General features: G+C 45.6%; 2 protein-coding genes across 3 annotated transcripts; one reads left to right on the forward strand and one right to left on the reverse strand.

The window, feature by feature from the left end:
* The first annotated feature begins 10,481 nt into the window (after window positions 1-10,481).
* LOC109401913 (succinate dehydrogenase [ubiquinone] cytochrome b small subunit, mitochondrial) lies at window positions 10,482-11,690 on the forward strand. The gene is made up of 3 exons (XM_019674529.3): window positions 10,482-10,650; window positions 10,810-11,110; window positions 11,246-11,690. Exons 1-3 carry the CDS (start codon window positions 10,608-10,610, stop codon window positions 11,433-11,435), a joined length of 534 nt encoding a protein of 177 aa, XP_019530074.2. The 5' UTR covers window positions 10,482-10,607; the 3' UTR covers window positions 11,436-11,690.
* LOC109401912 (phosphatidylglycerophosphatase and protein-tyrosine phosphatase 1) lies at window positions 11,597-20,831 on the reverse strand. Of its 2 annotated transcripts, XM_019674527.3 has the most exons (5): window positions 20,697-20,831; window positions 20,347-20,633; window positions 20,017-20,076; window positions 19,084-19,551; window positions 11,597-11,984 (listed from the first exon to the last, which is right to left on the reverse strand). In XM_019674527.3, the coding sequence occupies exons 2-5, from the start codon at window positions 20,353-20,355 to the stop codon at window positions 11,826-11,828; spliced, it is 696 nt and encodes a 231-aa protein (XP_019530072.3). In that variant the 5' UTR covers window positions 20,356-20,633; window positions 20,697-20,831; the 3' UTR covers window positions 11,597-11,825. The 2 variants fall into 2 exon arrangements, with proteins under 2 accessions (XP_019530072.3, XP_062700698.1); XM_062844714.1 differs by lacking the exon at window positions 20,017-20,076.
* Between the last annotated feature and the right edge of the window lie 2,046 nt (window positions 20,832-22,877).

The following is a 22,877-nucleotide window of genomic DNA, read 5'->3' on the forward strand; positions in this document are numbered from 1 at the left end:
CTACACCTTCTTGATAAAAGATGTATTAACAAAAGCATTTCAATGTGGACAAAGTATTGCCAAACTATACATCTGATCAGATATTTTTCCGGTATTAAATTTGGGGTGGAGAGTTAAACACTTACGTAAAATAGTTTTAAAATGTCAGACAAACATCACATGAGCACAGCTACCAATGAACCAAACCTTCTCTACTGTTTTCTCATTTTGCCGCTTCCTATCCTCAATTGAACTTATCTGACACTAGTTAGGACTGTCTGTGGAAGATCCGGGTTTCTAATTCTGTGTAGGACTTGTTAAAACGGGATGCCTGATATGTACTGCGGACAAATGGGCTGGAAGTACTGAGCAATCACAATTACTGTCGTACTAATCATATTAAATGCATGCTTTTCTACTTACATCCCGAACGTCGCCAACCAGCAAAGAGGACATGACGAAAAAACGCGAGCTGGCCCTAACAAAAACTAGAAAGGCGATGAAAATGGTCACCGATGCAACGATATGGAAACAAAATAGATGAGAAATTATCGACCAAATCAAAATCTATGAACATATCGCTAATGTTCTTTATCATTCTTTCTTTTTCTCGTTTCAGCAACAAAATCGAAACTTCTCTACTATCTCTTCATTTTCTGCCTCTTCCCATCCTATTCCCACATCTTCTTATATCCTCTACCCCATCTATTGAATGTATCTGACACTTGTTGGGACTGGTAACGCCAGCGCCTGCCTGTGGAAGATCCCGGTGTGCTAATTCGGTGTAGGATATGTTAACGGGGGAGGCTTAGTAGGTCCACATCTGCCTACAAGCAGATGGGCTGACAGTTGTCGGCCTGGGTGTGGACTGAGCAATTAAAATTACAATTACAATCTTTGTTGAAACTTGAGTAATAATCCCAGGAAAATTTTCCCGAGATGATTGCGTAGTACTTCGTCTGATTCATTCTAGATCTAAGCTTGGTCTGCCTCTTCAACTTAGTGTTCTTTAAGCACACTAAAGGCAATTAAAACTTTATGCACTGGAGAACTGGATTCCCAAGTTACTTTACACCTTTTTAATCAATTTTTAACTCATGGTGATATCTAAACCCCAAAAAAATCTAAAATATTTTACCCAGATCCTTGAAGTAGTCTTCTTTTGCAAAACTCAAATACAATTTCCAATGAATTTTCTAAAATTATTTAGCAAACTTTCCTTGACAAATCCTTACCAGACTTTTCGCATGTCTTTCAAAAATTTTCACAAGTTTTATTTTGTATCCAAACGCCATCTTTAATGGTCTCCTGGCATAGTCCTCACAGGATTCAAATGATTAGTTTTTTTCAAATTTCTTGTGACATGACTTGGTGACATCGTGAAACAGCATTCTTTGGAGTTTTTTTTTTCCAAGATTCATAATAGTTTTCTACCGTGTTCTCGAACAGACCACTATTTAAATTTATATAAATTTAAAAATTTGGGTGAACTTTAGAAGTGTTTCTTGGTACGGCAAATATCTGTGTTGATAACTCACGAACACATCCGATATTATTAATGATGCGTACTAGATAGTATTATATGCAGGTTCAATAGGAAGCAATCAGTGAAGTACTAGATTGAAAGTAGTGAGCTGGATTTTTGTATGGTGAGATGATTAATTCTCCGTTTCTGCAATGAAATGGTGCAAACAGCTTGGGTTATATGATTTCTTGCCTAATTTGATGCTGTTTGAGCAAAAGTTTGGGTAACTGTGTTGTTGTATTATTTATTTCTTGCAACTTCAACAACACAGTTACCCAAATTTTGCTCAAACAGCATCAAATTAGGCAAGAAATCATATAACCCACGCTGTTTGCAGCATTTCATTGCAGAAACGGAGAATTAATCATCTCATCATACAAAAATCCAGCTCACTACTTTCAATCTAGTACTTCACTGATTGCTTCCTATTGTTTGATAAAAATACCTATGTGGGTTTAATTCTGAAAAAAAAACTGTCTGGCCAAAGTCTGGGCTTCATACACATTGCAAAAAATTTGTATGAACAAAAGTCTACGTAGTTTATGGACAGCTCCTTATCAATTTCCTAAAAGTCCTTCAAGTGGAATTCGTGTTGCAATTCCTAGTTTTTAAAATTATTTGGAAGAATATTGAAACATCTGCTAGACATCCTGTAATCTTATTTAGGGATTCAACCGATTTCAATGAATGCTTAGCAAGCACACCCGTACGAATTTTCGAAAGCGGTTGATGAAGCTATTAAATGTATTTTTGGAACATAATTTTTACAACATAATTTCTTGCTGAAGGATTTTTGTAGAGTACTCGACGGATTTTATTTTGAGATTTTTTCATTATGAACATGCAAAATTTGCGACAAAATTGCAGCCACAAAATCTCAACATTTCCAGATAAACGAATAAGTAAAAAAAAAATAAGTAAAAAAAATCTAAACATCTGAAGTAGTTCTAACTAATAAAACAAAATTAGGATGTCACCCTAATAATGTTCTAGGACTAATGTCTTTCGAATATCCTAGTTGCAATTGCGGCGTTATTTATAAAAAAAAATGTAAGTTGGTCTTCTTAAAGAACTGTTATCTAAATTAGCGAATTTTTGGTGGACTTGTTAAAAGTTATTTCCAGCACAGTGTATCAGGTAGAAGAATTCTGAAGAAATACTGTAAATATGCCCTAAATGTATTGGAAAAAAATCTGATGCAGTTCACTTGTTTTTTTTTCTATTTTTCCACTCCTAGAAAAAAGCAGGAAAATTCAGAAAATTGAATTTCATCTCATGAGCAGACATCGTTAAGCTTAGATTTTTTTTTTTTCCATATTGTTTATTTGTAGGCTCGCTTGTTTAATGAAAAACTTCACTGAGCCGATTTCTGATGAATAGTAATACAATAAAAGTTACATTCAAATTACAAATAAGAATATCAATATAGGCTCTTTCGAGCACATAACTTCTTCGGTCGCGAGTGTTCCTTCGAACCTGATGAAGCAAACTGAGCTCGACGTTGAGATGCCTGTTGTTTTCCAATCGCTTCGGAAATCGCATTTGCAACCTCTTTCAATGTTTCGATGCCTTCCTTTCGACGTTCTTCCCGCTCTCGTTCGTTTTTAGTTTCGATTGGTTCCTCTTGCTCTTCCGCGTCCGTTGTTTCTGCTGTTTCTTCGATGATATCCTCCTCAATGATTTCGATGACCTCTGGAACTTCGAATAATTCCTGCTCTCCAGACACGATTGGCGGACCGGCAACTACATCTGCATACGATCCAGGCCGCTTCTGGTTATACCGGGATTGTCGCCGTGGACAGGAGTCCTTCCGATGTCCTACGGCTTTGCAAAGAAAGCAAGTATCTTTGAGCCCGTCGTAGAAGACATGCCCCTTTCGATTACCGACAAATACCGCGGGCGGGATTTCCTTTTTGACATCCATGTACGCCCCGCGCACCCCAGTATACACATGGCCCAATCCTAGATCCGCAGGAAATTTCTCTCGGACCAACCGTTCCACTTTTCCGTATTCGCCCAGAGCAAGGGACAACTTTTCGTCATTGACCTCCGGTGGAAGGTCAAACACACGAACATAGTGCATGTTACTGCCCGCGATCGTCATTTGCACCTCCACGTTCTTTCCGTTTGTGTACTGGAATACTCTTCGTTCCGAGTTCTTCTTGAGCGATTCCGTCATTGCCTCCCGAGAAACAAATTTAATGAAAAGGGAGCGCTCCTGTGCCGTTCTGTACGTGGATTCAATGTCCAGTACATTCCCGTCCAGCTGTTTAACGAAACAGGCAATTTCAGCCCATGATGGTCTGGGACTGGCCACGGGAAAACGAAATTGTACCGTGTTCACAATTTCATCATTTCCATCCATTGCCATCGTCACAGCAAGCACCGAAAACGAACAACAAAGAGTGCACAACCGTGGAACAAAGCGCGCGCAATTAATTTGCAAGAGCTATTGAAAAGATAAACCGGTGAAGCTTAGATTTACATGACCTGTAATTTTCAGTGAAAGTGACTGGAAAGTCAGGGAAAGTCAGGGAATTTGATTTTCAAAATTGAGTCGACACCCTGTGGATCTATTCGATCTGTGGTCTGTGCCGATCAGTAGCTTGATCAACATCGTCCACCAACGTCCCGATCAACAACCCGTTGAATACGTGAGTCAGCTCAAGCAAAACTTCCCGGAGGTTTTTCGAAGCAGGCTGGTTAGGTGCACTAAAGCGCAAGTGAATCTGTTCCTGAAGCCTGATGCACGTCCTTCCTATTGGCCGAAGCGACCCGTAGCGTAAGCTGCGCTCCTCAAGGTAGATGAAGAACTCGATAGGCTCCAGAACAACGGTATCATTTCTCCGGTTCGATTCTCGAACTGGGCAACTCCAATAGTCGTCGGACAACGTTTCAGTCCAATAGCGGACAACGTTTCAGTCCGTCTGTGTGGTGATTATTCGACGGTGTTGAACGACGCACTGGAATGTGACTGTCACCCACTGCCTCATCCTGACGACCTCTGGCCGGAGCACGTTACTTCACACACCTCGACTTGTTGACTACTCACGGCCAACACCCACCATGGCCTATTCCAGTACAACCGATTATACCCTGAAGTCAAGTCGGCACCCGGCACTTTCCAGCGCATCATCAATAGCATGGTGGCCGGCCGGCATCCCTGGAGTCAAGCCGTATCTGAACGACATCCTTACCGCTGATCGGACCAAGGAGGAACACGACCGCAATCTCTTCGCTGTTAGCGTCTCGAAAAATGTCGTTTCGCATTCTCCCAGATCGAGTTCCTCGGACATATCGTGGACAAAGATTTAGTGTTAGTGTGTTCCTCCAAGCCTCGAAAGTTTGGGACGCTGTGGTGAAGGATGTTCCAGCGGACGCCGGAGAAGCAGACAACTTTAGGGACATGGACTGCAACGCGAAGTCCCTGCTGGTGAGCCTGATTTCGAACGAATATCTTGGATGTATCCGCGACAAGTCTACGACCAAGGAAATGTGGAAAGTTCTGGAAGATACATTTGCCAAGAAGCCGGCCGGGAAGCACACGGTGATCAGAAACAGATAGTGCGTCTTCAGTTGAAGGAAGGGACATCGTTGCGCGCCCACCTTCTGAAATTCAAAGATCTCATTCGGCAGCTCCGAGTAGCTGGTTCAAGACTTCAAGAAAGCGACGTTTGTGCTGCATTAAGCTTGACTCTTCCGGAGTCTTATGGCCCCCTAATGACGACCCTGTAGAACTTGCCAGAAAACGAAATAACCTATGAGCTGATGTAGACTCGATTTCTGAGCGACGAATCGAAACGATTGGATCGAATGCACAGTTGCGAAGAAACCCCTACTGCATTTGCTGGTGACCATCGGAAGAAGCAAGGAAGCGACAAGTTTAACGGAAAATGCCATGCCTGTGGCAAACGCGGCCACATCAAGAAGGATTGCCGGGAGAAGACCAACGCCAACGTCGCCACCGGATCAAGATCAGTAGTTTTCATGGTGGACAGTGCAGCAAGCAAGAAGAAAAACGGTGAAAAACTTGAATTTCTGCTGCACTCAGGAGCCAGCGATCATATGGTAAACTCGAAGCACTCGAAGCAGAATTTTTCATCCATTGGAGAATTGAAGCAACCAGTATACATCGACGTAGCGAAGAACGGAGAATCCCTGGTTGCCCAAGAAGCAGGTGTCATCAGTGGAATGAGTAACCGTGGCGTTCGGATGCAAGCCCAAGTTGTCCTGTACGTTCCGACCCTCAGGGAGAAGCTCATGTCGGTGAAGAAGCTCGCCAAGCCTGGCGTACAAGTACTCTTCAACGAGAAGGTTGTGTCGCTCAAGATGAATGATGAAATGATCGGGACGGCATATTTGCGAGGTAACCTCTACGTACTGGAACTATCGGTGGAACGGGGAAGCGCGAGCTTGGCTGAAGTGGACAGCGCCACGCTCTGGCACCGTCGTCTTTGTCATATTAGTGACACTGGAATGGCAACTCTGGTGCGCGAGAAGTTGGCCCGTGATGTTCGTTTCAAGCCGAAGAAGATCCAGTTCTGCGACATGTGAGTGAAGCTTTGCTGTCGACCGTGTTCATTGTGAATCGAAGCCCAACTTCTGCAATAGCAAGGATCGTCACACGAGCTGAACTTTGGTATAGGAAGAAGCCAAGCCTGGATAAGCTACGTGTTTTTGGTTGCCAAGCGTTCGCATGGATACCGAATCAACATAGGAAGAAACTTGATGCGAATAGTCGCCAAATTGATCATGGACGGATACGCGCCCAATGGCTACCGGCGAATCGGATTAGTCATTAATGTGTCGACGACAAAGTACATGATGGCAAAGGGCTCCAGGGAGGAATCACCGCGCCCACCACCCCGAATTCATATCGACGGTGATGAAATCGAGGCGGTGACCGACGACAACGACACCAGCAGAGAAATTCAAAGGCGCATTGTGGCAGGAAATCGTGCCTACTTTGGACTCCGCAGAACTCTACGATCGAATAAAGTTCGCCGTAACACGTTGATTAGACCGGTCGTCCTCTATGGGCACGAAACATAGACCCTACGTGCAGAGGACCAACGCGCCCTTGGAGTTTTCGAACGGAAGGTGTTGCGTACCATCTACGGCGGAGTGCAGATGGAAGACGGGACTTGGAGACGGCGAATGAACCACGAGCTGCATCAGCTGCTGAGAGAACCAACCATCGTCCATACCGCGAAAATCGGGAGGCTACGGTGAGCGGGTCACGTCATCAGGATGTCGGATAGCAACCCGACTAAAATGGTTCTCGAGAGTCATCCGACCGGTACAAGAAGACGTGGAGCGCAGCGAGCTAGGTGGGTCGACCAAGTGGAGGACGATCTGCGGACCCTACGCAGAGTGCGGAACTGGAGGCAAACAGCCATGGACCGAGTGGAATGGAGGCGGCTACTATGTACAGCAGAGGCCACCCCGGCCTTAGCCTGACCGGTAAGGTAAGTAAGGCTACCGGCTGTGGGACAAGGATGCTAGAAAAATCGTAATCGCTCGTGACGTCAAGTTTAACGAAAACTGTTTTCCATGGACCAAAGAGAACACCATTGAAGAAAGGCTAGTCGTACCCGTAATCTATGAGCATGAGGGGGGAGAGTACACCGAACCAGCCGTTGAAGATGCCATTTAAGTAGGACATGATGACGATGATCCTCAAGATGACGATGATGTTCAACTCCCTCCAGGAAACGATTATGCGGATGCCGGCGTACTGGAACACCTCAAGTGTAAATCGTCGAAGACCCCTGTGATCATCTTCGAAGATAACCGAGGCTGCATTGGATTGGCAAAAAATGCTGAGTCGAAACGAATTAAACACCTCGATATCAAGCATCAACTTCATTAAGGACCACGTAGCTGCCGGTACCATCAAAGCTGAACCAATCAGCTCCGCCGAGCAGCAAGCTGATCTTCTAACGAAGGCTTTGAATGTTCCCAGGTTTTAGTATCTTAGAAATAGGATCAGAGTCACCAATTGAGAGGGGGTGTTAAGGATCTAGCAATTGTTGAATCACAGCAACCATCGATATGAAACGTCCAACTTTTTTGTTCATTCTTATCATAACCGTCATCCTTATCACACGTTCAAATAAAACTATTCAAACGTTATCGTCGTGTAGCTTTTCCTGGCTTTGAAAAAGTACGGACCTCGACAGTCCCTGAGAAAATCATCGGTTTCATTTTGTTCGCGCACATGCGCTCCCAAGAAAAGTAGCAGCATGCAGGGCTGCGCGGACACTGACACCAACCAACGCATCCGAGTCAACATCGACCACCGACACAATAAACACACACTCACCCGACCCGATGGAACCACAGCGGCCAGCAGCAAGAGAGTGAGTGTTGTGAGAACCAGCCGTGAGAGCAGCAGTGAACGCCGTCCAGCCAGCGTGGTGATGATGGTTCGTTCCATGCGCGTCGCGTGGGTTCTACGGGCGCGTAGAACATTCCACGTGTTTCCCGAACAGGAGAATATCGTTATATAAACGCGACACCTTCGCGATAGCGAATCAGTTGAAAATTAAGTGTGAAATACTTACGAGCGTTCGCGTGGCTCGAACAACGCGAAGTGTCAAGTAAAATGTAAATAGTAAGCAAAGAGAAAAATATAGTAGTGAAGTTAAAAGTGAAGTGAGATTATTCCCTCGCGGTCCGAAACCCCCCAAGTTCCAATTCTCTAACTCCGTGCCATACAGTCCAGTGTTATTGCCTAAATTTCTTGTGTTCATTGCCGAACACATTTGAAGCACGGAAAAGGGCAATTTTTGTGCAGAGTACTGCACAGCAGTGTCTTGTCTGACCCCATTTGGGTCGTCGCTGGAGTGAGGCAAAGATGTATACTATTACCGCTATTGTTCCTCTTAATATTGCCGATCGCTCCTCGGTGGCAGGTCATCAACGTCAACAAGGCCAAATAGTTGAATGTAAACACGGTCAACCCTTCCAGCTACACAGTTGTTGAAAATTTCCTGGTAGCTTAATGGCGGTCGATGGTGGCACCAAGATCGACATAGGTGCACGGATCAACAAGGCGAGGACTGCTTTTGCGAGTTTAACAAATGTATGGGAAAACAACTAGATTAGTCGACGCGCCAAATTCCGAGTTTTTAGCTCGTACGTGAAATCTGTGCTGCTATACGCCAGCAAAACCTGATGTGTATCAGTAGAAAACACTCAACGGCTGCAGGTCTTCATCAATAGATGCCTGCGGTATATAATTCGTGCATGGTGGCCTCCACAATAGAACAGCTATGGCAGATTATGCACGAATACAGATTCCCGAATAAACTGATACGATTGATCAAGGCGACGATGGATCGAGTTATGTGCGTAGTTCGAGTATCAGGGACACTCTCGAGTCCCTTCGAATCTCGCAGAGGGTTACGGCAAGGTGATGGTCTTTCGTGCTTGCTTCAACATTGCCTTAGAGGGTGTAATTAGGAGAGAGGGGATAAACACGAGTGGAACGATTTTCACGAAGTCCGTTCAGCTGCTTGGTTTCGCTGATGATATTGGTATTATTGCTCGTAAATTTGAGACGATGGCGAAAACGTACATCCGACTAAAGAGTGAAGCCAGGCGAATCGGATTAGTCATTAATGTGTCGAAGACAAAGTATATGATGGCAAAGGGCTCCAGGGAGGAATCACCGCGCCCGCCACCCCGAATTTATATCGACGGTGATGAAATCGAGGCGGTTGAAGAATTCGTGTACTTGGGCTCACTGGTGACCGCCGACAACGACAGAAATTCAAAGGCGCATTCTGGCAGGAAATCGTGCTTACTTTGGACTCTGCAGAACTCTACGATCGAATAAAGTTCGCCGTAACACAATGTTAACCATCTACAAAACGCTGATTAGACCGGTCGTCCTCTATGGGCACGAAACATGGACCTTACGTGCAGAGGACCAACGCGCCCTTGGAGTTTTCGAACGGAAGGTGTTGCGTACCATCTACGGCGTAGTTCAGATGGAAGACGGGACATGGAGAAGGCGAATGAACCACGAGCTGCATCAGCTGCAAGAGAACCAACCATCGCCCATACCGCGAAAATCGGGAGGTTATGGTGGACGGGTCACGTCATCAGGATGGCGGATAGCAACCCGACTAAAATTGTTCTCGAGAGTCATCCGACCGGTACAAGAAGACGTGGAGCGCAGCGAGCTAGGTAGGTCGACCGAGTGGAGGACGATCTGCGGACCCTACGCAGAGTGCGAAACTGGGGACAAACAGCCATGGATCGAGTGGAATGGAGACGACTACTATATACATCGCGAAAGTGGAGGTAGGCAGGCTTGATAATTCTCCTCAAAATCAAAAGAGTTTTGCAACATGCTCAAGAGCGGTGTTTTACTTCTGCTTCGTAGCGAGGGAGCAAACGAACCACAAACAGAGAGGCAATAAAAAATTGAGCGACGTTACACGGAACCGCCAAACTACCCAAAATTGAGTTCTTTTGACGCAATCCCATAGTTCGGCCCAATAAGCCAAATTTGAGTAAATCGATTAAACTCACACTAGGTAAATTGCCTTCACCTCCAGCATTGGCTTATTGGGCTCAAGGACCCCCATTGGGTAGATGCATCTCTGTTTGTTTTTGACAACATCGGTGAGGAAAAGAGGGAAAACAACCTAATTTTGAGTAACTAGTTTATTCGATATACTCAGCTTTGAGTAAAATCGACCCAAAAATTAGGTAGTTTGATTTCTCCGTGTAGATTGGAACCCAGCATGACATCACAGCACAGGCAGACCCAGAGGCTCATGGCGGCGCAGCCTCAACAAAGCATACAGTTTCACCTTAACTAACACTTCCCCAGTTTAAATTCAGTGTGTATAACTGACAGCATTCCTTTCTGACGTTTTGATCGGTTCGCATCTCTAACCGAGTTCACGAAAAGTCGTCTTTCGTAGAGTGACGTAGACTTCCAGTCACTCTAGTCTTTCGTTTTCGTCGTCGTCGTCGTCCGTCGCACTCGCAGATCATCGTTTTGCATCACACGCGAACAAACGAAACTTGGGTGATTTCGATTCGCTTCAATTTTTGTCGATTTTTGCGAACCAAACTCAAAACAATGGCTCTCCACTTTGTGCTGCGGTCGTCCTGCAGGAACTCCGGTAAGTGGCGAATGCATTACATTGGTCAGGTTTGTAGAAATCCGAAAAAGGAGACAGGATCCCCCTCCGGAAAGTTTCCATTACATAATACGATGCATTCAAGAGAAAGCTTGGTATCCATGATCCATCAAGATTTAAACCTTGTTATCTAAATTCCAGCTCCCGTGTTCGTGTCGCTGCTGAACGCCGGCAAGGCGCCAGCCGTCGCCCGCTCGCTGAACTCCGCCTCCAAGTCGCTGCTGCTGCCAAAACCGGCCCCATCGCTGGCCCTGGCCAGCCTTCGGCAGTTCACCGCCAGTCCGGTTCGTCGGGCTGCCGCCACCGGAAACCATGTCACACTGTGGAATGCGGAACGGGCGCTGTCCGTGGCACTGCTCGGAATCCTCCCGGTGGGCTTGATGTTCCCCTCGCAAGCCGGTGACGCTCTGATGGCCGTCAGCATCGTCATGCATCAGTATTGGTAGGTGATGGACGCTTGAATGGGGGATGTTGCAAGTCTGGAATTTCAAACCTTATCCATTGAAATGGAGCCCTACAGAAGAAAATAGCAAAACAATCGACTAACAACCTGTTTCTCTAAACTCCAACAAACCAGGGGCCTGGAAGCCATCGTCACCGATTACGTGCGCCCGATCCTGTTCGGAGCGGCCGTCCCGAAGATCTGCCACGGTCTGCTGCTGGTCATTTCCGCTGCCACCCTCGGAGGACTGTTCTACTTCATCCACAATGACATCGGTATCGCCAACACTATCAGGAAGATCTGGTCCACGAAGCCAAAGGCGTAAATTTGTGACTGTAGCAGCAGCAGTATCGGAAACATCTAAGATAGTGAGGGAGAGAGCGCGCGTATTGACCCCGTCGCCCTTGTCGTCGTCACTAACTTCAGGGACATTTCGGAAAGCGATTGAGATCAACAGCACAGTCGGACGCGGTCCGTGCGCGTGAGTCACATTTGCATAACAAAGTTAATTATTATTTAAATTATTCTCGGAAGTTTAAAAGTCTTATAAAATGCTTATTCAAGATGAAAACAACTATAAGCTTCAAAAGGCGTTTCATTCTTAACCGATGTCCTAGTCCTATTTACAATTGAATAGAATTTGATTTATTTTGTTCCTACGTTGTTATCGTTGTTGTTGTCTGTTGTTGAGAGATATTTTCGTTTAGTTTTGGACCTATTGATGTGATGTCGTCGATGGCTTTTGACCTGGTTCCGTGCCGAGTCGAGTGCTGTAGAATATCCGCATCGCTTCCCACTGTTTGCTACCGAGTAGCACGTGCGGTCGGCATTCGCGCATATGCTGCACCGCCCGTTCCGGGCTCCATCCGTTGCGCTGCAATGAGGAGAGGAAATCGGTATTCAGTTCTGTAGCAAAGTAATATTTAGAACTAAGGCTTGAAAGGTACCTCGTGTTCTATGACCAAACGAATTTTTAATCAAACTAAATCATTAAGCAGGGAATAATAAATAATTACAACGCTGAACCCCGCTCCAATGCTTGTAATAAATCTAAGATGTGCTGCAAACATTGAGAATCACAAGAAAAATGATATAAATATTATAATAGGTATACAGTACATGGCTGGGCCATCGATTTAGGTAGTTTGGGGGATTCCCTCTGTTACGAAGAGATTTTAGTCTCATGTAGCTTGAGCTTGAGCTTGATTGACCGCCCGTGGATGCTACCAAGGTATTTATATAATGGAAGGTTAAGCAGGTCGTTTAGTTTGTGGGGAAAAGCAGAGGAAGCCAAATTTCAAAGGAATTTGCTGAGGGGGGGTGTTTGTTTTCAGAATTTCTCACGGTGAAAAAATAATGGCCGCTCAGCCAGTTTTGACATCTAAGACTACCTTAGAATATGTAAATACCTTGGATGCTACTCCAGTATCGCCAGACCAGCTACACTCACACAAGGAACCAATGAGATATCTACTGGGGACTAGCAGGCATCTTCAGTGTGTGAATGTTGGCGATCTTCTATTTTTAGGCGACAATGACGCCTGTCACGTCAGGTTGCGGGTCAATGTGGGAAAGGGGAAGGAAGTGAATCGTTTGTGTCCACAGCAGATCGAATATACCTCTGCGTCTACACAGAGTCATGAATATGTCGGAGTCTTGCTGGGATATGGTTGGTAATGGGTTCACACATTGGTGCGTGGATGCCAGGCGTAAGGTGGAAGATTAGCGTGTTTATTACTCTGAAGATAATGCGACACAGTTCGCTTGATTGCATAACTCGTAGACGTTATCTGATTGATTGACACTGTTCTAGGAGACTTGGAAGGAAGGGAAAGGGCTCTTTTATCCCGTTTCTGTTCTAGCGATGGCTATGGACATGTGAATATACATGAGTTGTATATGTAGAGAGGAGGAAGAAAGTATATAGAAAGATACAAAGTACGAAGAAAGGCACGGGCCAGGGATTGAAACCAGGATTTTTTGCATGCGATTCAGAAGGGGTAGCCACTACACCACCAAGCCCGTTAGAAGAGATTTTATTCTCATATAGTTCACTTAATCAATTCACTGCCCATCGGTTCAGAAAGGGGTATGATGCTGTCGATAAACAACGCAGTCATTTTTGTCTGGATTTTTAAAACCACACAGCATCACCTCAACAACACCCTTTTTAAATTTGCATGGGTCATGGTTTTTGCCCATAACAACAGCTCTTCCAGCAACTGATTAAACAAGCCATGGTGCACCGAGGAATTCAAAACTCACGCATGCAGAGTCAACAAACTGTGTGTTGAGCTTGAACTCGGAAAGCTCTCTGAGGATCAATGCAAGTGCCTTGTGATCGTGTGTGGCTTGAAGGCGGAGAACGATGCGGAAGTTCGTACAAGGTTGCTGAGCAGGATGGAGGAGAGAACCGACATCACCCTGGAGCAAATATCCGATGAGTGTCAGCGGCTCCTCTAGCGTCAAACATGACAAAGCGATGATTGAGGCAGGGCAGCAGTGCTAGCAGTCAAATGCAAGCACCACATCGGGAAGCGTGCATCTCGATTCGAAAGGTGTTCTCCAGGGTCGGGATTTTCGTCCGGCTACTGGACCGGGCTTACCGTGTTAGAACTGTGGTTCCTTGCATTACTCCAAGAATTGCCTCTTCAAGAAGCACCAGTTTCGGGAGTGTAAGGAGATCGGTCACAAGGACGGATACTGATCCAATGCAAGAAAAGTAAGAAGTCCTCGATCTCCAACCAAGCGATATCCTTCAAGAAGGGCGGACACCAGTAGTGTTGCAGTGAAGAAGAGAAGATTTGTGAGTGCGCTGGTGAACGACCGGCAAATTAGTCTGCAGCTCAAAACCGTCGGATCGGTCGACCCACTTCAGGCCCAATAGCGGTAGAAGCTTCAACCAACAGCATCCGGAAAGCCACTGACGTTGGAGTTTGAGTGTTCGTGCGAGATTTTCACTCCGTTTCTCGATTCTACGTTGTAAAGCAGCAACTCAACGAGCCTCATCGATCAATTCAATTTCCGGTCGGATTCCGTTGGACCGGTTCTGCAATCAAGTCAGCAGCTCGGCGGCAGCGCTCAGCAACCTGAAGCAAGCTTTTCCGACGGTTTTCGACGATGCTCCGGGACAGATGTGTACCAAGGGAAAGGTGCAGCTAAAGGAGGGAGTACAATCCGTGTTCCGGCCGAAGAGGCCCGTGACATACGCAATGTAGAAGACCGTCAAGAATCCACCGAAGACCACACCGTTGTCATGGCCAAAGTCAACGTGTCCCTGGCAGCGTGTACGCCTGGCCAATGGAAGGCGAATACTTCCTGCTATGCGTCGATGCCAAGTGGATTGAAATATTCAGGATAAAATCAACAACATCTGACAACGGCTTTCTTCACCTAGATCCCGGCCATTCAAGTTTGCATGCCGCTGCCTCTCAACCCCTTTATGGTTACAGCACGGTGACTCTCAGACAAATCAACTTCATTACCAACGAGAACTTCCGAAGTCTTGATCTCTGCTTTGTTAGTGCACAAGATGTTGCTCCGCTCATAGCTACTGCTCCATCGCCGTTGGTAAAGGAGGTTAATTATCATCCTCCGTTGATGCTTAAACTCATTGCCCACCAGTCCTGCGATACTGTAATAGTTGCTCCGGTATCCTACGAAAAGCCGACCACCGAAGTATTTTGGAATATCTTGAATCTATTCAATGGAATGATATTCTCGATGCACATGATGTAGATGAACCTGCGTTAACTCTCTCTCATATTCTGGGACATGTGATCAAGACACATGTTCCGTACTCTAAAATCCGACAGGAGAGCTGCATTGAGGACTACTCTAAGAACAGGACTTTTTCAGCCCGTGAATATTACTTGAGGGTCAACGTGGCTTATAAGTTAACCAGTCGACGTTGCTACAGCCACTATAAACAACGAATACAACGCAGTCTCCAATCGAAATCAAAATCTTTTTGGAGGTACGTGAACGAGCAGAGAAAGCAGTCTGGACTACCTTCAACGATGACTTTGAATTGGAACCTCAACAGATTTGCCAATTCTTCGCTCAAAAGTTTTCTAGCACGTTTTGCGATGAGACGATTACTGAACCCTTCGTTAATCAGTCCAAAATATCGCTATCATAAAGGCCTGTTGAAAAGTTGCAGCACTGTTCCAGACTGCAGAACAGTATTCAAGAATGGAGCACTTTAGGGAGCAGTAAAGAGACTTCAGGCAATGGATGTAGGAAAAAATCTTTGCTACTTTGAAGATAAATCCCAGAGCTCTGAAAGCTTTGTTAACCTCATTCGATACATGCTGGTGGTATGTCAGCTGGGAGTCCAGTATAACGCCTAGATCTTTGATATGGTTCACTCGCTCGATAGTGACGCCAAGCATGTTGTAGTCGAAGAGAACCGGCTTATTTCGTCGAGAAAACGTGATGACGGAGCATTTCGTAGGATTGACAGTCATTCGGTTTAACAAGCAGCAGTTAGTGAAAAGTTCAATCTGCTGCTGAAGAAATTGACAGTCGGCAAGGGTGCGAATCTTGAGGAACATTTTGAGGTCGTCGGCGTACGATAATCGGGGTCCTTCAATGATAAGATGAACATCGTTGAAATAAAGTAGGAAGATCATCGGTCCCAGGTGGCTTCCTTGAGGAACATCGAAAGAAGCGTGAAAACGTTCTGATTTGAAATCACCTATGGATACCATCATCACGATTGGAGAGATACGATCGGAACCAGCGCAAGATATTGCCACTTAGGCCGAATCTGTCGAGTTTAGCGATAGCAATGTCGTGGTCCAGCTTGTGGAAAGCAGCAGATAGGTCTGTGTAGATGACATCGGTCTGCATGTGTTCATTCATACCTTCGATTAGAGTGACTGGAAGGGAGAGTGGCGTCATGTTCCAATTTTGACAGGTCTCCTGCTCGTTTGGAACGGGAATTTGTATGGAGATGACAGATGGTCGCTGTTCCAATTTTGACATTGACGCCACTCTCCCTTTCAGTCACTCTACCTTCGATGATATACGATGTGAGTCACAATAAATTGGTGGTGGTAGAGCGGCCGACCAAAAAGCCATGTTGATCGGGGCAGAGGTGTTGCTTGTAGGGCGAGATGACAGGCTCCATAACGACCAACTCAAACAGCTTTGAAATAGAGCTCAGAGCCGCAATTCCTCGGTAGTTGTTCACATCGCGTTTGCTTCTCTTTTTGTGTACTGGAAACATGAATGCAATTTTCCAGCAGGAAGGGTAAATGCCACTGGAAATCGACATTTCGAATGAACGGTGGAGTGGTGCTAGCAGGTTGGAGATGTGCTCTTTCACGAACACGGAAGGAATACCATCCGTCCCTGGGTTGAAAGACGACTTCAGTTTGGGAGCAGCTCTAGCAATCGCATCAGCTCGAATGTCCAAAGCGCTCTTCGTTTGACCGGAAAGAAGAACATTGCTGGCTGCATGTCTAACTTGGGCGTCGGTAATAATTTCGTTGTTGTACACGCTTGCAAATTTATCGGCAAACAGTTGACAAATTTCCGAAGTAGAAGCAGTTATCCTATTCAACTCCATCGAGGAAGGAAGGCCAGATTCCTTACGTTGTTCGTTGACGTATTTCCAAAAAGACTTTGGCTTGCGTTTGAGCTTGAGTTCTATACTTCGCTGGTACCGGGAGAAACAATGTCGACTCAAGCTTTGATAAACGTTATTAATTCTCACATAGTGATCTGTAAGACAAAGCGAGCGCCTGGGATCTGTCCAAGTCATTTATTTATTTATTTATTTAATTTGTATCGCTTGCTTGCGCCGGCTTCAGAGGTTTTCAATCTCAACTACTTCCGCTCCTTTAATCGTTTTCTTAATGGCTTTGGTTCATTCAATGAGTAGCATTTTCATCTCTCCATTGACTCCAAGAGCGTCTGTTATCGTTGTGTTCAATAGGCGTCACAGATCATCCGTCGTCGAGGAATGCGAATGTGTTGATCCAACCAGTTTTCCCAAACAAGGTAACCGAATACTTTACCTGAAGCAAGCTTTTCCAACGGTTTACTTCCTGCTATGCGTCGTGGGTTGCCAAGTGGGTTGAAATATTCAGGATAAAATCAACAACATCTGACAACGGCTTTTTTCACCTAGATCCAGAGATGGAAAATGATGAAGATGTTGGGTAATTCAACGTTGACTGCTATAGGTGGTTGAAGAGGAGGAACGGGTGACCATCTACATGACAATGATTGAAACCATCCACGCATCCATGGCTTAAACCTGGGACACCGGAGTTCAAACAAACGGAGAAGAAAAATGATCGTTTGCCGAGCGGTCTTTCTCCCTATTCATAATCTGCTGCACCTCATCATGTAGATCCTTGATATTCCTTCTCTGCTACGTTTCGCAGCCGAAGGGTTTCGTACTCCCGTTGGCGATCCGCATCGATTTGGGACTGTAGTTGCAGTTGCGTCTCACGTAAACACTGCAATTCGCAGTTCCACTATTTGAAGTCGAAGCGCTTCGAATTCCTTGTTCCGTTCGATGAACTAGCCGCGCAAATCTTCCTCCGAGGTGCACGCCTGCTTCCTTTCTTAGATCAGTCGTTTCTCCATGTCTTCAATTTTTGATGTCATATTCGCTCGTTCGCGATCCTTTTGCCTGAGTTGACAATGCAAACTTCCCTTACTAGCTTCAGCTCGATGGAATGTTGTAATTGAGGGCTTTTAGTCTGGTGCACCAGCTCGACTTCTCTTATCCGTCTTACGTCAACGTCCACTCGATGTTTCACTACAGGCTCCAGAATCACTCGGTGTTCTGCTTCCATTTGCTGTTGCTGCTCATCATTCTGCCTTTGAAGCTGGTCGGTTTCGGCACTCCAACGTCTGTAGCAGTGTGAGCATCGTAAGGGAAGGTTCATTTATTACATCTATCTTTTTCAGGATTTCTAGACCCCCCTCCCCCTCAGTCTAGCTGTTTCCCTATACCTTATACACGTACTGTTACACTTTCCTAGACTCCCCAGACGTAATTTATGAACGTTCCCCAAGATATTATTAAGGGAACGGACATTGCGGATTAGCTGGCGCCCCGTGTTGCATCCCCCGTGTCGAATACCATTGACGAGACTCACATATTGTTGCTCTGGTTCTTACCCTCCCTAACGCAGCCTTTGCTTATCTCTTTTTCTTTTTGGCATACGACCCAAATGAGATCAAACCTGCTTCTCAGTGTTTTATGAGCACTTCCACGCTTCCACAGTTATTAATTCACAGCTTCCTCTGTCCCGAAGTTCATTATGCATGTGTATTAGACTGGGTATATCGTGTGCCTTCGTATATTCTATGCTCAAGAAGGTGAAAAAAATCCTCCATGAAAAATTTAAAGGATAGTCTTGTTGAATATCCATGATCTAGCCGCATCGACTACAAGAGCTTTTGATTCTTTACATTCCTCAATCTGATGCCAACCCAAGAAACAGAACTAGCCGAACATCAGTTTCCTAAGCTAAACATTGCTTAAGAGAGGTTTGATCCACTATTACCGCTGAGCGCACAGGTTGTTCATGCTGCTTTCAATTAATGCATTCTTGATGGCTGTCCACTGATCTTCTACACTGCCACCTTCCGGAACTTTCGCTGCTCGAGTTCCAATTTCGTTAACGATCGATCCCTTCACAACTGGACCTTATAGCCGATGTATGATCATTGTTCAATCGTCGTCTTTCCTCCTGCCTCTGCTGGACGTGATGTGAAATGTTTTCTGAATTGCTTTCGATTCTCGGGTGTCATTTCTATAGTCCCCAATCTGTTTATAATATAAAGCTCGATAGTCAGCCTTATCCGTCGATCCTCGAACCACCGGCAATTTTATCGTCCGTCACAACAACACTCATCAAACTGAACATTTTGCTCGTACTGTCAAGCACTCTTAAGAATAATGCAATCAGCATCAACCCATTCACGTAACCCCACCCATTACTTACCATCATCAGATAACAGCCCACCAGAGTGGCACTTCTCGTCCGGCCGGCCTTACAGTGAACATAAACTGTTCCCACACGGTCCTCCTTGAACTCCTCGGCCACATCCGCCAGCGCCTGCATCCGTTTCTCCTTCGGCAGAAACCGATTGATGAACTGCACGCCACTCCACAGCTTGTCCTGGCAGGGGGCCTCGAAGATGTCGGTCGTGGCCAGCTGGAGGAACTCAACACCCAGCTTGGACCACCGTTCCTTGTTGTTGGAGAACGCCCACAGCTCGTAGTCTTCGTTCATCGAGACGACGGCTTTGATGTTCTCCTGCTTGATCATCTCCGGTGCGATCGCACGGAACGGAAGCGCTCCCAGAATCATGTTCTCGTCTATCCGATCATACCAATTCCTCTTGGTCACTTTCTCCATGAACACGTTGTAGAACAACGTGGGATAGAAGGTGACCCGCGCAAACATGGCCTAAAACGATACAATAAAAGAAACAAATCAGGCCAAACATGTCTAAAGGTCCAATCTGCAGAAGAGAGGCTCTCTTTGGTTTCCCTCTCTTTCGTTAATATGTCAGCTGTTGATTTGTATTATGATTGTCTCCTTGCATTGAGCGATGGTCAAAACAATCGTCTTTTGATTTGTACTGTAAAAATAGTTGAAAAGTGTACCATTACTTTGCAATAATTGAAAGAGAAAGTGAATAAAGAGAGCCTCTCAAATGCAGATAGGACCTATTGAAATGTTTGGCCTGAAATGAGAACCCTTTGAATCTCGACTTATGAAACCGACAGACTGAATATATAATCAAACATAATTTTGGAAAACCAGTTTTTGCACACACATCCAAAGCCAAATTCCCAACATTTGTACCGACCAATAATGACCATTAGCCCATGCGTGACGAGACGATGTATCATCGTATCGATGACGTACCTGCTTGATGTGGTGCCGATTCGCTGAACGTTGAACTTGAAGCTGCTCCGATTGCTGATCCTGTTGGTTGGACACGGAAGTGGATCGGATTGGCCGGACAATATTCAAGTTAAGGCACGTGTAAAACACAGATCTAGTTATTTGGTACAAACAGTAATTTTCCTATTCTAATGACTAATCTAAACAAGCGACCAACATAAACTCAATCAACGCGCAACACATAACAGGAATTTCGGTCATGCAAAGCAACCACTACTGATGACTACCACTGATCGGTGGTCGTCGTCGTCGCGAAACAAGCAAAAACTGAAGAGTGAAAGTTTACTCTACCGTCGTCATCCTGCTGAGCGAACGCTGGAGAAGAAACTTCGATGGAACGCAACTTCGGTGAATCGGTCGGCTGCTCTCTTGTTTGAGCGTCTCAGGTTTGAGCGAGGTTCCGCTAGAGTTCCACGCGTTTACGCTCTTTACGCACGCACACACGTCTTGGAAAGCTTATCACGCGGTGGGTGATCGCTTGCGCACGATCGAAGAGCCTAGTGAGTGGTCTGGTTTTATCTATGGTAAATAAGGCTTCCGTCCGCCTCTGGCGTTGAGCAAAGTATTTCGTTGGTTTACTGTGAGATATGCAAGAAATTCTCTAGAATATTGCAAAGAGAATATATTTCCCCACTACTTACCTTTACAAAATAAGTATAATATTATTCATTAACACCTAAAACACACGTTTTATTAGGAAAATATTAAAATTAAAACGTTTCTAGCTAACTTTTGTTTTGATTTATCTCCCAAAACCGAGTTGACGTAACAGAAATGAATCGCAGAATGAATTTAGAGATGTGAAGAGGTTTAACTCGCCCTTTCGAAATGTTGTTGATACACGCTCGTTCGAATGTACTGAAAAGACGTTCAAAACTCAACACATAAGGGGCATATTTCGGATGAATCGTTTTCCGGCCCAGAAAATAATTTCCACGTCGCACGAGGATCAACGGAGTGTAAATACTATTGCAATTGTTATGCACCCCCTCCCCCTCAAGATGGCCGATAGCCCAGTTCTCGGCTATGCTGGATTCGCCTTCAAGCGCACTAGTGAGATTGAGTCCCGTGGTCGTGGATGGAGACTTCAACGCCTTTTTTCAATTGGGTTCTTTAGGGGTATCAGGATTATTTCATAATCGGATTCTCCGCCCAAAAATTAGTCGAAATCCAAAATTTCATAATTTTTGGAGTTCGGGAACTATTTTTAAAATTCATTTAAAGTTTATATGGGGAAATTTTTCTGTTCGGGTCGAACTGTCACTTTATCGATTGAACTGTCATTCTATCCACGAAAATGAAAACTGTTTTGTTGATTTAACCATCAAAACAAAGGTATTGGATTCCAATAAAATCACGTCATATTCAGAAAAATGAGCTCTTTCGATTAGGCTATAGAAAATAGCAATATTTTATTCACTAAACAACCCAATTGACATCAAAATTCATGAATACAACGGATTCCGGCTCAGTTTGGCATGCAGATCAGGGGAATGACACTTCCTTTGCTAACAGGAAAAATCCGCATTTATCCGTTGCTAACCGTCGTTAATCGCGTCTAACTGCTGCTCAGTTAGCAGGGGTTAGCGACGGTTAGGAACGGATAAATGCGGATTTTCCATTATGGAAAAGGATGTGTCATTCCCTTGGTCATTCCCCATGATGCAGATTAAGAATATGGAATTATCTCTACACCGCTAAAGAAGCCAATTCAGCTCCTCAATTTGAGTTCGACAATCAATAACTATCTTCGACCTAGAGTTGGCCGAAGCAAGTGCTTAAACAGCAGACTGGCTATCTGAACTGAAGTAGGGTATCGGGGTATCGGGATGCATCGTCGGCACAGTCCCCTTGTTGGCAACACGGATATGCGCGTACAGTGCCAGCGGTTCAGCATCACCCGTGCGATGATGGTCGACAGACCTGTCATCGTTATTGATCTCACACGAGCGAGAAAGTGGGGGTGGAAGCTCAGGTAAAATATTATCTCCTGGGCGCCCATTAAAAACACCACCCCCGGTGAAGACTGGCGCTTGAGCCTAGCTATTTAGTACTGTAGTTGGAGGAAATGCCAATGCAGAACCCGTAGCTTCCGGGAAGGTAAGCCCAGCTCCCTGGGTTAGTGGGTTGGTGTCAGGCCCTGCGAGCCAGCCGTAAAAAAGATTAGCACCGGAAAATCAACAAGGGAAGAATGCGAACCGATACCAATTGCGACGACCACAGCGACGAAAAGGGACTTGCGATCTCGCTTGCGATTGGAAGCTCGGTACGTGGAACTGCAGATCTCTCAACTTCATCGGGAGCACCCGCATACTCGCCGATATACTGAAGGACCGCGGGTTCGGAAACGTAGCGCTGCAGGAAGTTGTTACCCGGCGGGTCGGATGGACCTGCCCTAGCACGAGAGACTCTTAGGGTCGGCCGTGAGCTCGTCAAGGGTTCAAGAAAACGCACTCTTCTTTCTTAAATTGATTTATTTGACTTACGAGGTGTGTGAGTGTGGGAGGTGTGGCGTGTATCTCGTCTCGATGAGGCCGGCTGGCGGAAGTGCAGCACGTGGAGGGGTTCTTCATGATCTGGCGGGGTTTCGGGCTGTCCACGGGTCCAGGACGTCCTCGCAGGTCCCTGAGGTCTGCGGAGAACACAAAACGGTTGACCGGGGCGCGGCTTGACCGGCGAGGCCGATGCTTCGGAGTACTGGGGTCTTCCAGGGTTGCACCAAGGGGTCAGAGGACGCTATGGACTCTCAAACGGGTCGTCGTACTGGGCACTTTTTAGACGGAGGCCCTAAAGCGGAAGCTGCTTCCAGGTGTTCACTACGG

Source organism: Aedes albopictus, chromosome 1 (assembly GCF_035046485.1).
Source record: "Aedes albopictus strain Foshan chromosome 1, AalbF5, whole genome shotgun sequence".
NCBI classification, from domain to species: domain Eukaryota; kingdom Metazoa; phylum Arthropoda; class Insecta; order Diptera; family Culicidae; genus Aedes; species Aedes albopictus.

What these genes read in the sequence shown, in the direction of transcription:
- LOC109401913 (XM_019674529.3), top strand. Translation starts at nt 10,608, where the DNA reads ATGGCTCTCCACTTTGTGCTGCGGTCGTCCTGCAGGAACTCCG. An exon ending in GTCGTCCTGCAGGAACTCCG is followed by an intron (nt 10,651 to 10,809) that starts GTAAGTGGCGAA and finishes TCTAAATTCCAG; the next exon opens with CTCCCGTGTTCGTGTCGCTG. An exon ending in ATCGTCATGCATCAGTATTG is followed by an intron (nt 11,111 to 11,245) that starts GTAGGTGATGGA and finishes CCAACAAACCAG; the next exon opens with GGGCCTGGAAGCCATCGTCA.
- LOC109401912 (XM_019674527.3), bottom strand. An exon ending in ATCGGCACCACATCAAGCAG is followed by an intron (nt 19,552 to 20,016) that starts GTACGTCATCGA and finishes GTATCGTTTTAG; the next exon opens with GCCATGTTTGCGCGGGTCAC. An exon ending in TGGGCTGTTATCTGATGATG is followed by an intron (nt 11,985 to 19,083) that starts GTAAGTAATGGG and finishes TCCTCATTGCAG; the next exon opens with CGCAACGGATGGAGCCCGGA.